Here is a 16,505-nt window from a genome sequence, read left to right on the forward strand (position 1 = left end):
TTGATAAAAGTGATGTAGAAAAGTTTCCAGCAAGAGTGAAGAGCAATTGTGCCTGACTTAAAGGGACAATGGTTTGTAAGATGCTTATGGCAAAGCATAGAACCAAAATCCTCTGTAAATATTCAAATTTTAAAGAAATTGTTGCTTACGTCCTTCTAAAATGTTTTGAACTCCACTCTATTAAAATGTATTAATTTCTTATGACCTATATTTGCAAAGAAAATTGTGTCTATGCTTTGAATGTCAAATTGCAATAACTAATTTCAGACAGCATTTTGTATTTGAAATTGTGTTTATATATAATAAAGGGTCTGTATTCCAAACAAAACCACAAGATGGTATTGAAATAAATTGTTTCCTCCGTTGAACTGATGCTGCGTTGTATTCATAGGATATCAACTAAGTAATTTAAATATTAAGAAGAAGACATTATTTAGAAACAGAATAAGCCTTTGTTTTTGGTTTTGTTTTTTTTCTGTCTTAAAATGTTAGCGGCCTTTCGTAGAAAAGGTTCTTCCATTACAGCTCAAATACTGAAGACCTTATTTGTACCACAGTAGCTCAGTTATGATTAATCCTTAAGGCACCAAAAAAAACAAAACAAAACAAAACAAAACTATAAACCAAGTTCAAAACAGCATTCAATTTACTTTTGGGTATGATGATAATTGTGGCTAGGCTAAATTAGTTTGTTTTAATTCTTAATAGACATAAAGGAAATTTTATTCTTTTACTTTACTATTGCATATCACTTGTTTGTATTTAATTACTCAATAAAATGTGAACTATGCTTGAAAAGCTTGTGTAAGATTAAATATCTAAGGAATATAACTGCTTAAAGATAATGTTTTTCCATATATATTTTTAAAACTTGAAATTTTAACTAGAAGTTAAATCACTTTATTGCAAGTAAGACTTTAAAAGAAGTCTAAACAACAGGTTGTTGACTTTCATGTTTACACATTCAAGTTACATACATATATATAATCAGATTTAAAACAAAATACATAAGCTGGCTTTATAGATGAATATCCTTTCAGAATTAGCCAGGAATATATAGTTTGTATGTAAATCATAAAGCATCCAGCATTAGAAAGTTTTAAATTTCATAGTAAAAAAAAATTTTAACAAACATTTATTCTACTTATTTTAGTTATTTAAGAAATTATTTGATCTTCTTAAAGAAATACTATCCTTTAAAGGATAGTATTGCATTCACATGCTTTAGCTTTTTCAGAAGCTTAACCAAAAATACGACAACATAAAAATACTGCAAATAAGGCAACATCTTTAAGAATGATAATACCTAAAAATATGCCAGGGAAAAATAAGAGACTTGAATAAAGCAAGAAAACCACTGGGGGCTGAACTTCATCTAAATCAGTAGTATCTCAGCTGCAAGAAATCAGTTTTAAGAAGACAGTGTTTAGATATTAAAACCACCAAACCAAGGCTAAAAGCTAAATGTATACAACCATAGTGAAGAGTAAATCAAATTTTACCAAAGTTCTTCATAAAAAAAAAACTTGATAATCCCAAAACACACCGAATTTAGGTGAAAGTCAAAAGAAATATAAATCTTGTATAAAATAAGTGATCCAACAAACAGGGTAGATTTTTACATGTTTAATGTGGAAACAATGATATACTGAAGTTTACATGCCCAAGTATGAGGCATTATTAGCATCAGTTTTAATGGCTATGTTACATCATCTAAAAATAAAGGACAATCAGTAGCACAGTATATGCTTTTCAAAACTGCTGTAAAACAGAAAGATTGTGAATTCAAATATATGTTGCTGAAGGGTTTAGGTCAGGCTTAAATTTAGCCTGGATGGTGAACTTTACGTGTTGGCAAAGTAATAAGAAATTGCTAAATCTTATTTTTCTGATTTCAAGCAATGAGTCAGATGATAAAGTAGCAGGATCCAAGATACATTAAATCAAAATATTTACAAAAATCTCATAATGTTTTAGACCTCAAAAAATTAGAAATTAAGGAAATCATTCTTAATCTAAATTTAATTTACTCTCTGTTGCTTCTTAGTTACAAATCTTTCAAAGATTTTTTAATAATAAAATAACTTCTAAGTTCCTAGTTAAACTAAAACGAAAAGGCTGCATTTTGAGCAGCCTCTGCTACTCTCCAATAATTAGTCTGAGTAACATTTAATTAAAGCAACAAGTTACCTCAGTTATGTGAAAACATCTTCCTGTTAGTTTCCAAGAGATATTTTTGTTACCATTCAACAAAGAAGAAACTTGGACAATTATCTCAAGATAATGCTGCCTCATTTGAAATTTGAAGTTCAAAAGTAGTTTGTCTAAAACATCTTATCTCTGGGCCACTAAGAAAAGACATTTTATTAAAATTATACCAATCCTCAGGATGCCAAAAAATAAAAGTTTTAAAAAATGAATTATTAATTCTGAGATTAGTGGGTCAATATCCTTTCCTAAATTATGGGAATATTTACTGGTAAAAATAAATTTATTAATTTTTTATGACACTCCTTCTACCTTCAAGATAAATAACAGTTAACTACCATGATACTGAAAGTTATCTAGACAAGAAACTGTACGTTTAGTCAGAGAATAAATCATTAACCTGTAATTCTAATTACACAATGATAAAGAAAAGAAATTATTCATTTCCAGAAACCATTTGTTTAAAGTGATTTTGGACCATGAAAATGTATTTCTGAATCTGTATATTGCAAAGCTAAGTGCAATTCCTAGCATTATTTCTGTGTTTTCTAAGATGTAAACAGTATTTTAACATGTCTCTATTCATCAGATACATTTTCCATCTAAGTGTGAAGTAGAATACTGGAAAGGTTAAATACTATTGAAATATTTCAACCAAACACCCAAAAAGCAAAGTGTTTTCCCAGTGCAGGGGAGGTAGCCACAAAATATCAGCCACATGTCTGAGAAGCAGCCTGGTCTACACTGTTAACTCTTTCAGAGTGGTTAACAGCACACAGCTTACTAAGGGTGTTTTCAGTAGCATTGCTTTGTTGAAACATGGAGGAATGCTCTATCTTGATTTTAAATGCTACTTACTTACTTACCTTTTAAAATTCAATATAACTAACTAGGTTTTTAAATATATGTAAATCACTTCTCTGAGGGCAAGGTCTCATTTACCAATAATTTTTGCCTTTAAAGGATAGTATTGCGTTCACATGCTTTAGCTTTTTACAGCAGCTTGACCAAAAATAAGACAACATAAAAATACTGCTAATAATGCAACATCTTTAAGAATGTTAATACCTAATAACATCATGACAGCGAGCTTTAGGTAAGAATATATTATCAGCAAGGTTTCTTTATGACTGGACCTAATTTGCTATTACTAAGAGAGCAACATTAGAATTATTTCTCAAGATTCCTGCGGAGCTGTGCTTATTTTACATCCATGTGAGCTGCTGTCATCACTGCTGTGTCCAAGCCCAGAGGATGAACTGGAAAAGAAGAGAGGGGGAAAATAATAAAAAGAGGAAATTGGTTTTCACAACACACTCAAAGCCTGAGTAACAGAGGAGAACTTTAATTATCTCCAGTCACAAAGAGAGACAGGAAATTTGGACTTTTAATTAGCCATTTGGAGTGCAGTTGGATATTTTTTTAGCTAGATAATTTAAACGCGAATAATTCAAGTCTGACTAAATGAAAGTCACATAATCAGAATGCAGATAATTGAATTTCTACTGCATTCATTAATTCAGTGTGGAGGTGTGTGTGAAGACTACTATGATGAGCTGTCACAGCTCAATAAAATCTCAGTCAATTAATTTTTTCATTATCTTAGTATTACATCAACAAAAAGTGAAGTGTGTCTATATATCTGCACGCACGCATATGTGCACGATGTATCATATAAATACATATATATTCAATAGCAATGTGAGGAAATACCTTTCTGAATCATAATCTATATCATTTTCTTTTTTTCTTTCTTCATCTTCTTCAGGGAAACGTCTGTTCATCAAGGCAAACTTGTGAATTGCTTCTTCCACCGAGTACTTAGTCTGCCCAGAAACGCACGCCTCAATGTCTTCTGAGTTCAGGTGGCTCTGCAAGAAGAGGTGAAGGCTGCTGTCTGAAAGCAAAAGTGCATTCTGTAGGACCCTATGCAAAAGAGAAAACGAAAAACAGTAGGTGAATAGGGATGGACAATTATGGGGTAGGAGAGAGAAAAACATTAGAAGTACACCATGGAAGTAATTTCTCTACTATGTTAAACTTTGCATCAATTATGGACTCTGCCTATTAAAGAGATAAAGCATATGTTAACTTTTATTCAATTATTTGGAAATTTAGGTGAGTAAAAACATGAAGCTAATAGTTAAGAACATCTGTTAAAAGAATAACTTCAAGGACATTACTTCAGTTTAACCATCTGTTCTGACCACGTGGGTTAATTATGGAAATATTTTGTTTATATAGTCATAGAAATTTATTCTACTCAAAAAAAAAAAAAAACACTTCTACTGCCAACCAGCATGTCAGTTCAGTGATCTTTATTGGACAGACTGTCATGAAACATCAAAACTTTCAACTACCTATGGTATTAAAAATTATATTAAAGCTGCTTTTTAAAAAGGTATATTAAAAAGAAAAAATTGTATTAAAAAGTCAACTTCTCAGCATGTTTTACTTTCTAAAAATTTACAAGTAGCTTACATGTATAAGCACATATTTTCAATGACTCAGCTGAGAGATGTCTTCTTTACAAAAATACCTAAGATTGATTAGAGAGTTCTCCAGAATCTTCAGCAATGCTGCTTAACTCTGTTGTCAACATAAGCAACCAAACAAAATTGATCCCAGTGAATTTTGCCACATATATAATTAAAATATGACAATTTTGTGAAAAGTATACACTAACCATCCCATATGCAAGATCAAAGTTTACAAAGAAAGTACAGATTTGAACTAGTGCATCAAAACTACCTCACACGGAGGATGGAAAATGATCCTGCAGCAAAATCTACATATGCTCAGATTTACATTATCAGTGAATGAATGTGTTTTTTCTGAAATTCATGTCTTGGAATAGAAAATAGCATTATTATACACCACTATATTTAAATAAAAACTGGCTTTATCTTTTGCTATCAAAGATTTTGATATCTGATAATTCTGTCCTATTAATAGTTCAATAATGAGATAGCACAGGGCACAAAGACCAGATGTACAGGACTAGACTAGAACAGTAAAACCCAAATGCAATTTTGCCTAACATGGGATTTTTCACAGAGATCTATGAAATATGATCATGTAATTACGGTAACATAAACCTTACTTTGTTTCTGTATTTTAAAAGAAACAATTAGAAAAATAAATCTCTTTTGGGTAATTACAACAATTTACTTAAAACCCCAGGTCACCAGAATATAAGGTACTTTTCTTTAAAGTAAAACAATTTTTTATGCAGGCAACTGTCTAAAAATGCACAGTATCACAACCAAAATCTAGCCATCCCCTTTGCTTCAAGAGGTATATTATATAAATGTAGTTTGAGAAAATTCTTATTGACCAGAAGGAGAAGTTACACCTTTGTACTTCTTAAAAAGCAAAATCTAGAGCCAAGCAGCTAAATACTTCTTCTCGCTCCCTGTCCTTTACCTGGGTTCTCCCAAAAGGTGATCATGTCACATGATAAAGATTAATTTGCCAAGTACAAGTAGTAAAGTAGTAAATTCCTTTTACTACTCGTCAAGATTTATTTTCCACATTTACAAATGTTTACCATCCTTGTTTTAAATACTTCAAATTAAGGGAAGAGTTATATAGCAACAACCCATTAATATTAAGTTTCGCAGGCTGGGACGTCTGAGCAGTGTTTCTTGTATCCTTTTGTCAGTGGTTTCCTGTCAAACACAGCACAAGTAACTGTGCAGAGGATTATACTTAGGCTTCTTTGTTTCTGTTGGAAATGTGTTTTATTTTCTTTATAAAATAATGGGTAATCTTTAAAATTGATTTTAGATGGTTTGAGGCATTACACCACAAAAGTAATGAGCACTAATGCCAATGATATTGGACACAAATTCATTTTAGCTTTATTTCATGTCCGAAGCAATTCTACTGAGCCTTGAACTGCTGGCGCCCGGTTATTAACTCGCGAGTAACCTAACACATGGGTGCAGCAAACAAAAGTGATCAGCGTCCAGGTTGATCAGGACCTCAAGGCTACAGTCCTTTTCCTTGAGCTATAATTCAATTTCCAATTTTACTGTACATTAGACTCATTATTTTCCAGCCTTTTCTGCTTACTACTGCCACCTGGAGGACTCACAGGTGAACAGAGAGGAAGCCAGGCACGCCCCCAGCTCCCATCTGAGAGGACGGACGGCACGTGGCAGGTCCAGGGTTCAGAAGCCGCCTACCTGCCGGGGACGACCTGGGCTTTTGAGTCTCCTCTGTCTCTTTGGCTAAACTGATGCCATCATCATACATAAGTGTGCATTTTAAATCAGCAAAAATAATTTAAGTATATATATATTCATTTTGTAGTCAGATAGTTTATTCCAAAATTTAAAAGTGTTTTCCCCTCTGGTTTGGCGAACATAATTAGCTCATTTTAAGTAACATTTGGTTTACTATGCACAGACATGTATCAGAGAAAGTGTTACGACTGCCATCATAATAAGATTGAATCCTATTTTTTTCTTTAGTCACGTTCGTGCTGCATTTTCCACCAATAAACCTAATGGCAGAAAATCAACTTCAGACTTCACATAAAGAATACTTTGTAAAACAGTCAATAAAATGTCAGGTTTAGCAGCCTCCATAAAGATAAATATATGCGGTTTTCAAACTGTTATAAAAGGAACAAACAGTCTCTAGAATTTTAAAGGGATTTCTAAAAAAGATATTTACAACACATATCAAAATTTATTCTTTTCCCCATAACAAGTTTAAACAAAGTAAAACCTGTTTTCTCCTGAACTGGATGCAGTGGAAAACCTGGTTTTCCTCAACATAATTTTTTCAAGTGTATTATATATATACATTGGCTCAGTTAAGAATAGTTTATAGCTATGCAAAATCATTTAATCCTAACCGAGGCTGTCCTGGGTCTATTGAAACCAATATAATGATGTATGTACACGTGTGTATAATGTATGAAAGGTTAACAGTTTGGTGTAGGGAAAAAAAAGTTAACTCAGCCTGTTTATCTCTTACCATGAGAAAAAAAAAGTTACAAATATGCATTGAAGATATTCATGATCTGTGCTGTGGTGCCCTCTATTGAACACAAAGACTTGCAAATATATATGCATACACAATACAGATATGTCTGCGTGTGTGTATATATATGTACATATATATTACTAGCTGCAGTGTTGCATTGTTAGCCTTTTATCAAAAAAACTTTAATATTTCTTCATTCTTAAAGAAATATAAATATGAAGTCTAAATTGCAGGGTAAATGCAGCTATATTAGTAGGATAAATTCAGCAAAGAAGGAAAGCTGGCTCCCATTCCTGGTTTAGTCAATCAAGCCTAACCAATTAGTAAGAATGCTATTAGTCTTACTAGTTATAAGACTTGCCAACAGAGTTTATAATTTCAGTCTATAACTAACTTTCTCCATAACTATTAGTAAAAATGACTTCCAATTTGTAATTAGTCAGGGGGGAAAAATCCAAAAAAGGAAATTATAGCCAAGATTGAGGAAAATTAATGTTTAAAAATTCTCATTCATATTGACCAAATTTAGCAAGAGTTCTAGTAATTTAATCTTGCCAATTCCTGCAATTAATATAGTGCCTCCACCTTTTCTGTAATTTCCCTGACTATGAAATTTAGAAAATAATTCTCAACTCATACAATTGTTGTAAGTATTGAGATAAAACATGTAAAACGTCAAGCACATAGCAGGTGTTCAATACATGGTATCAGTTACCCTTATTTGGCACTTAGTCAAAGAAAATGTTCTAATCTGCCTGGATATGTACTTTGCAATGAGATAGATACTGTTTCACTTTTTTTTTTTCATTTTGAAATGAAAAAAATACATATATATTTATAGTATATACACCCCCCCACACATGCACAGAGACAGCAACCTTTTGGCTTCAAAGCTTTGAACATACACAGTGATTTGAGTTCACACTTTCAAAACTGACAAGAAAACCAAATTTTAAAAATACATGCTAACAACCTCCACTCATGCACATTTCACATTTTCCTGGTGTGGTCTCCTTCCTCTCAAGTTCCTAGAGTCCTTTACAAATAAAGAAGGTGCGGGCTATTGAAGGGCTGGTCCTCCTGCATGGGGACTGGTCAGACCTCAGAGGGTGTCGGGGCTCTCGGGTGTCGGGGCTCTCAGGCGTCAGGGCTCGGGGCTGCCTCATGTCGCACCCAGTGTCCCACAGCGAACCTGGGAGTGGGAACCGCACCGGGGGCAGAGAAGCGGAAGGTGCTGCTGCGTCACAGGCTGACAGCGAACGGGAGAGCCACGCATCGGAATCGAAGGGACACAGTGAGGAAGGCCGGCCAAACAAGGAGGGGCACCGGTCTGCAGGTGAATCCCACCACGTATGAGGGACCCCTTGCTTCCTTCCGGTTCAAACAGCATAGAAAAGCTGGCTTTCATTTTTAATGAGAAACTCATTTGCTCAGGGACAACTCCTACAGGGGAATGAACGTTATTGTTAAGAGAACCCAGTGTCTGTCCCATGATTTGACTTCTGGAGGGGAAATTCAGATCCAATTTTAGTGAATTTAGTCATCACCCCCGATATGTGTCTATGCAGTGTTTCCCCACTAGAATGGATGCTTTCAGAGGACAAGGATTTGTGTCCATTTTGTGCAGTCCTATATCCCTGGCGCCCAGCCTGACTCAAGGCAGTCATTTAATAAACATCTGTTGAATGAACAATCACTGCAGACTTTTCCGAGTCCTTTCTAAACCATCATATGAACGACAACAACCCCCTGAGGTCAGCAATGCCTGTGTTACATTACCCCACTCTAAAGCAAAACGAAGATCAAAGATATTAGGGAATTTTCCAAGGTTATATAGCTAGAAAAAATATCAGGAGCCAAGACAGTAAAAGAGCTGGAATCCAGCTCCTCGAGCTCCCAATCCAGGACACTTTCACCATGACATCTGCATCAAATACAAGCAGCAGGGAGCCAAACGATGTAGTGTGCAAAAGTAATGTAGCACCAGCACAGCCCCACTGTGGCTGAATGAGAGGCCGTGGAAGGAAGGGTTATGTTCACAACAATGAAGTAATTTCTGGTCACAAACACATGCCCTGTGCTTAAGAAGTAACATAAACACAGAGACACATGCTGTCCTTTGACCTGAAATCAGGAGATTTTTACTCCCTAGAAAACAAGCAACTCCCGGTACCAATGGGGACTGTAGGACTTGGTCATTCCTGCCACTCCACCCCCTTGCCCAGTCCTCACTGGCAATGGCCAGTCTGCAGCTTCCCTGGGGCAGCATCTGGAGCACCAGGCGGCTCTGCAAACTTGGGCTGCTGGGACCTCATCTTAAGGGAGCAGCCATAAGCCACCTGGGCCTGGTGCAGACAACAATTAAAATCAGAGCTGTCCCAAGGGAAAGGGGGGAAAAAGACACCTCGGCTGAGTCTTTGTTCTGCCAGGCCTGTCAAGAATATCACAGTAATGTTTTCCAAGGACTGGGCTCAGCTACTGTTTCACTCAGTTCTTTCATTTCTTTTCCTCTTTTTTGTTCCTCTGGCTTCTTCTTCTTTCCCCACCTTCCCTCAATTTATAACCTTGGCTGTTTCTCTCTGTCTCCATGACCCCGTCAAAAGAAAGGCACTATGTCAATCTAATAACAATAAATATTAATATTCATGTGCATATTTAATACCCAGACCCTTTATGAATGAGCCACATGGGGAGAAGGCAGTGTATTATTTCAGGTAAGCTATAAGCTGCAATAAGGACAGAACTTTCAGATCCTGAAGGTAATAGAAAAAGAAAGAGAAGCCAGGAGATTCTAGTCATGGGACTCAGCCTGCTCCCTCCATATGAAATAAAAAGTTAGAAAAATTAGCTTGATACTGTTCCAGGTCTAAGTGCATTAAAATAATAACAATGATCACCACGTAGTGCACATTGCATTCCAGGCCCTGTCATGGGTGCTTTGCAAACATTCACTCATTTAGTCCTCCCGATAACTTTATAAGGTGGGTACTATTATTAACTCATGTTATACATGGGGCAGCACAGGCCCAGCTAGTAAGTGGCAAGCCCAGGATTTGAACCCAGGAAGTTAGTCCTCAGAATCCATGTGCAAATCAATGTGATGTTCTGCCTCCTGGGGGATAAACCTCCAAACTATGGGATAAAAGAGGAATCAGTGTATGAGTTCAATAGTTTTAATGGCAGTACCCACTATCCCAGAGTTAATAACCCACTGAGAAGCCTATTCAAACGCCAACAAATATTACCTTTAAAAGCATTCCCTACAAATAGTAGAGTTAAACTATTAATTTAGAGGAGCCTAGAAGGCTATTAGCAGCCTATTAAAGGGCTGATTTTGGTCTGTCAATCCTATATGCGTAAATAAAGACAATGTTTAAGAAGTGTCTTTTTAATTAGGCAACTGATTTCCTGGAAACTTTTACTTTTGTCAGATAAACTCCCAAATAATCTGGATCTGCTTTACAGTTTAAGGGACTATATATGTATTATCTGACTCAATCAGTGCATTGTTTTCCTTTTAGAAGATCTGGTCCCAAATATGCACCATAGGCTGCTGAGCCACAAGATGGCGCTCTAGTATAGGAAATGATGGGCTTAGCGTCCCTCTAGAGCAAATTCTCAACCTTTGAAAAACAGTAATACTCTTTCCCACACGATCATATGATATTCAATGCTTGCAAAACGCTTTGCTTATATTTACTGTCCGGCCACAAGAATGTCTGTACACTTACTTCCTGAGGAAGTCTTCCAAACCTTGACGACGCTGATCTACATGTTGGCGATTATTCATGTTGAAAAACAGGTTTTTAGATGGAAGCTCTGGCAGTTGTCTTATAAGAGAGGGAGAAGAAAAATAAATTTTAATGATGAAATCAGGGGGATTTAGTGATAGATATCCCTCAAAGGAAGGCAAATTATGCATGATTATAATTATTGCACAATTATTCATTAATAGGGCATGAGGAAATGAATTAACTTAGAGAAAAATCCACCTTTAAACATTTCAGAGATCCTTCATAAAAGTTGGTGGAATTCAGTGATATTATATATATATATTTTTTGCATGGGCAGGCACTGGGACTCGAACCCAGGTCTCCAGCATCACAGGCAAGAATTCTGTCACTGAGCCACTGGTGCACTGCCCAGTGACATATTTTAAATTAAGATGCAGTATCCTCGAAACTAACTAAAGCTATATACTGCAATCAAGAAAGAAACCTTGAAAATCCTCCAGCTTTCAGATCTTAATGAATATTGATTTTTACTAATTGAATATCATAATTATAGTCTCCTCAATATACACTTTAAATCACTTACACCAGCAATGCATTACTTTGGAGTCTCTGCCTCAGCCACACAAATTCTCTATATCTTCTTCGCACACAGGATGTTTTCATTGTAAAACACATGCTATTGGTCTGTTCAGAAAAATAGAAAAATCATCAGCCTTGCTTGATGAAACAATGCTTTCCTTATAACTCACTATAGGAGTCCAATATTCATTAAACAACCAAAAATACATTTACATTCATGCCAGTACTCTGAAAGCTTGCACTTAACCTACCAATATGACAGTTTTGGGGGTGGCTGGACTGACCCCAAGGAGTGGCGTTCGTCCTGGACAGCCAGAAGCCCCCTGCTCCAGGAGGTCTGTGCAGCCTCCCATCCACCCATTAACATCAGCTCTCAAGGATGGACCTTAACAAACAAACAAACAAATTCTAAAGTGTAAATGAGACCCAATCAGGCAGTGGAGGAGCATTTGGAGGTTAGAGAGACCTTTAGCTCTTGATGTTACACCACAGAATAGTCATCACATTGACATAACCATCACTACAGGTCACAGGAATCCCCAGTAATCCCTTTAAAACAAAAGATCATTTCCCTTTCTGCCTAGATGTGCGAGGGCGTGTGATCCAAATTTAGAGAGGGGTGTGTGGTACACGGCGTGAGTGGTGGTGGGAGGGCAGGCAGGCCTGAATTGCTTCGAAGCTCTGCTACAAGACGGCTCACTTAACCTCCAGTGTCCCGAGCACTAAAACGGTGATAAAACAGTACATACCTATTTCACAGGGATGGTTTGCGAGGACTAATAGTAAGCACTTGGTAACGGTGTCTATTAATATTATTATTGGGCTATTAAATATTGCTTTGCTTCCAGCTACTGTAAGACACACTTGGATAAAGCCACCTATAGAGTCACCATTCTAAGTGAAACCACAATGGTTCGCCTTTGGGTAAACTCAATATTAGTAAATCTGTGTGCTTCTCCTTCAGGTAAAACAAGAGACTGGCAAATAAGTGTCTATTAGTTCAAAAAAAGAAAAAAGAAGAATATCTTCATTTCTATATTTATTCAAAAATATATTTCATAATCTTTACATTGCCAAATGAGAAACAAATGTTTTGCCCCCAAGATTTGTATTATTTCAAAATTATTATTTGACACTCAATAAGCACCCAGCTGTTGTTTTCTTTGGGAATGCTAAGTAATTATGTGCATTAACTGTCAAATATTCCCATAAAATGTTTGACAACATTCCTGTATTCCTGTTATAAAATTAAAAAACCCCGAGACGCAGAGGGTAAGAGACTTGCCCCAAAGTAGCCATTAGTCCAAATCCCATTATCTTGGATGCAAAACACAGGATAGAGAGAAATCCACGTCCTATGGGTGCATTTCAAAACACAGCAGGGCCTCCCTCTCATACGTTCCTTGGGGACTAAGCTGGGCTATGCCAGCATCAGTGTCCTAAGGAGGGCCCAGAACGCATCCACTCAGCACTCTCTCCCCAGAGAATCCCAGGCCACGCAGGGACACCTGATGTCTTGGGAACAGGCTGGGTCAATTTAAGCTCCCTTTAATTTCTCTGTTTAAAGCACCATGAATATCAGTAACTGGAGATGTATCTGGTACCTACACCGGACTAAGGTCCATCTATAATCCCTTCACTTGTAGGGCAAGTTCGGGAAAATGACGCAGTAGACAGTACATTATTTTAAAGTTCCAAGTAAATGTGATACGATTTCAGAGTTGCCTGATATCATTCCCTCAAGGTTAATTTAAACAGGTTACACACGAGCTTCTCTAAAGCTCCTTGGGTACAACCCCTCCGAGGGGCAGATTAGAGCCTCCCGCCAGCTTCACGCTCTCCGTCCGGCAGCAACAGGCAGGGACCTCTTCAGAAACAGACTATACTGCAATCGCTAACTGCTTACGTTCTCTAAATTTATTTGTTTGCTTCTGCTGTCTACCAAGCCAAGAAAATATATTCATTTACAACTTATTAACATTTCAGAGAAACGCCAGAGCACCACCAAATAGTATTTGTTAAACCCACCATTTCTGGTTCGAAATGGAGATTTCTGAATTCACTTCATGCTATTTATGCAGCAGAGAAAAATCTACACTTTCATTTATTTCCTGAGGATAATTAAATTTCATACCTACCGCAAAGAGGATGATAAGGACTCAATGCTTTTAGAGGAGGTTAAAAGGCAATTAAAGAATTTCATTTTACGTCAAAGTGCTTATTCTTATATACCCATGTAATGACCTTCTACACAGAATGCATCTCTGGTGCAAGCTTATAAGTAAGACAAAAAATGAAATAAAAACACCCAACTTTCTCTGGAACAGCCTGCAACACAATCATCAGTGAAGTAGTTTTGAGTTTCTACTTTACTTTCTAAGTTGGGATATGTTGAAAGAGAAAGAAAAAAAGGAAAAGCAAACAAAATTTTCATAGCTGGTGTTTGGCTGTGCAATATGCCAATTTGGTTATTTAGAATGGGAAATTAAATTAAATGATGGCTAAATTTTTACTTCAATTCTGCTATGTAGTCACAGACACAACCTAAGCCAGTTTCTCTGCTCCCAAGAGAGGTCTACACTAAATCAGATGAAAAAAGCAACTTTTTTCAAGATTAGGGTCAGCAAACTATGGCCCCTGGGCCATTCCAGCCTACCAGTTGTCTTTGTAAATAAAGTTTTAATAGAACACAAACACATTCATTCATTTATGTATTGTCTATAGCTACTTTTGCCTTGTAATAGCAAAATCAAGCAGTTGCAACAGAGACCAGATGGCCAGAAAAGCTGAAAATATTTACTCTCTGGCCCTTTACAGAGTTTTCTGACCCCTATTTAAGATGATCATGGCCATGTACCACGTGACATCATCATACAAGAGATTATGATATGGTATTATTTCCAAATGAGATGTGCCATTTCCAGTTATTTATGTACTTCTAATGTTAATGACTCAGAATCTAGACTAAGGCAAATTAATTGCATATACTCATTTCTTACTTTCTATTATATGTACGAAACACCACACATCTCTTTTCCAGAGAACTCCACATCCTCTCAAACCTTAAGATTTTCAGACAGCATATTATCCAGAAATATGCTGTAAGAGATCTAAAGGAAATGCCGGTAATGAACTATAACTACTTTGCAGTCATGATTTTTATTTAGATGTATTCACATCTTCATGAATGAAGGCAATACACATGAAAAAATTAATAGTAACAAAAATACACTAAGAAATGCAAATAACTTTTAAACTTTAGGAACTACACTTACTACTTCATTTAAGAGACAAGTATTGGTTGTAATCGTTGAAATTTTTCGCACTGAGAAAACTTTGACAAGGTTTAGTGTTTCATAATGTTCCATAAATATCACTATGATTTCTACTGACCACTGACTGTGTACTTACATGAATGCAGATCTCATAGTCAACATAAGAATGCCAAAAGTCCTCCTTCTGAATCCTTGGATCTCGAACCCAGACACTTACAAACTCCTGGAAGGGCATCATTGAAAAAGAAATATATCTCAGAAATCCAGGTAAGGCTGAAAAGGGCTGAGAGAAATGACTGTGCTAGAACAAAACCAAAATGAGCTTTAGCCAACGGGTTTGTAATCCTGTAAAAAACGAGAAGTGAGGTTAATGAATCAGACAGCACAGGCTAAGTCAGAAAACACTTTTTGCCACAGATGGAATTTTTACAATCAGATAAACCTGGGCTGGGGCACTTGTAGGTAGTTTTACAAGTTATTTGCAGAGGAAAAAGAGAGTATACTCTATAACAGATTTTAATTTTTTAATCATATAAAGTATATTCTAATTTTTTTCAAATTTTAAAAGCAATCATTTTCTACTTTCTTCATCTCTTTTAATTAAAACTACAGGCCCTGCCTGGTAAAATACTTCCTAGAACACAAATAAGAAAGGGTAGCAAAGGTCATGTGAAAAGCAAGCAATGAAAGTCGAAACTGATTTTTTGTATGCAACCCAGCCTCAAGAGAATAAACAATAATAAGTCAATAATAGAAATGGGAACATAACACCTTGCTGTTTTCAAAATTTTTCCAAAAAATTAAATCACTTCATCTCCATAATAACCTTGTGTTATAGGTAAAAGTTAGAGATGTGAAGAAAACATACGGAGTGGAAATCTTATTTCATTTTTAAAATAACAAGAACAGGAAATGGGTAAAATTTAAAACAATACTTTTCAAAAAGTGCTCTTGACTGAACTAAATAGGTCTTGTTGTAAAATATAAAACATGAACAGCACACAAATTATATTTGGCATGATAAATTTTGAAGTATAATGTATTCACTCAGTCATAAATTTATAGGTGAATTTAATTTTAAATGTTTTAGCTTTTTGTCACGATTGAGGGATCAGAGATGGAATTTTAGGCATCTCACACTGCTTTACCTTGGCAACTTTGAGAGAGAGCCTACAGCCTCACTGGAGCATAAGAGGGACAATGATCACAGGGTTTTCTGGACGCAGCACCTCCATTTTGTTATGCAGATAATAAAATAAAATTTTCATTACAGAGGATGAAGGAAAGGAGAAAATAATAGTCCACATTTCCTGGAAATACTTTTGCTGCCTATCACGTTTCATAAGGCAAGTTCAAAGGCAGCCCGTGCTTTGTTTTGCATTTGAGACCTCTGACCCACTGCTTGTCCTCCGCAGACAGGGATAATGTGTGAGCGTTTAAAAAAAAAAAGTCTCATTTTAAAATCTATTCATTATTTAATTTAAAAACCACTCAGAAGACAGAGGGAAGAGAAGCAAGATAACAAAGTAATGATGCTACATTATTTCCTAAAAGTACATTCTAAATTATAAGAGGGACTATAAAAAAACAATTTTTTTAAAAGAGTGCTTGATGATATCCCTTCGTTATATCCTGGGCGAGCAGGTCAGAGATAAAGCGGATTCTGCCAGAGAAGGAAACAGAGGCCCCGGTGCCCTGCTCTTAGTCTGTA

The 16,505-nt window shown here is 36.0% G+C and overlaps 1 protein-coding gene across 3 annotated transcripts in view; it reads right to left on the reverse strand.

Annotated features, from left to right (window-relative positions):
* Positions 1-812: 812 nt before the first annotated feature.
* SNX10 (sorting nexin 10) overlaps positions 813-16,505 on the reverse strand; it is a 120,699-nt gene continuing 105,006 nt past the window's right edge. For 2 of the 3 annotated variants that reach the window (XM_077121246.1, XM_077121265.1), the window contains 5 exons: positions 14,931-15,017; positions 11,524-11,624; positions 10,938-11,036; positions 3,922-4,134; positions 813-3,467 (listed from right to left, as the gene is read on the reverse strand). In XM_077121246.1, coding sequence (XP_076977361.1) covers positions 3,386-3,467; positions 3,922-4,134; positions 10,938-11,036; positions 11,524-11,624; positions 14,931-15,017 — 582 coding nt within the window. In that variant the 3' untranslated portion in view covers positions 813-3,385. The remainder of the gene's footprint in view (positions 3,468-3,921; positions 4,135-10,937; positions 11,037-11,523; positions 11,625-14,930; positions 15,018-16,505) is intronic. The other variant, XM_077121256.1, reaches the window with a different exon arrangement.

Source organism: Tamandua tetradactyla, chromosome 1 (genome assembly GCF_023851605.1).
Source record: "Tamandua tetradactyla isolate mTamTet1 chromosome 1, mTamTet1.pri, whole genome shotgun sequence".
NCBI lineage: Eukaryota > Metazoa > Chordata > Mammalia > Pilosa > Myrmecophagidae > Tamandua > Tamandua tetradactyla.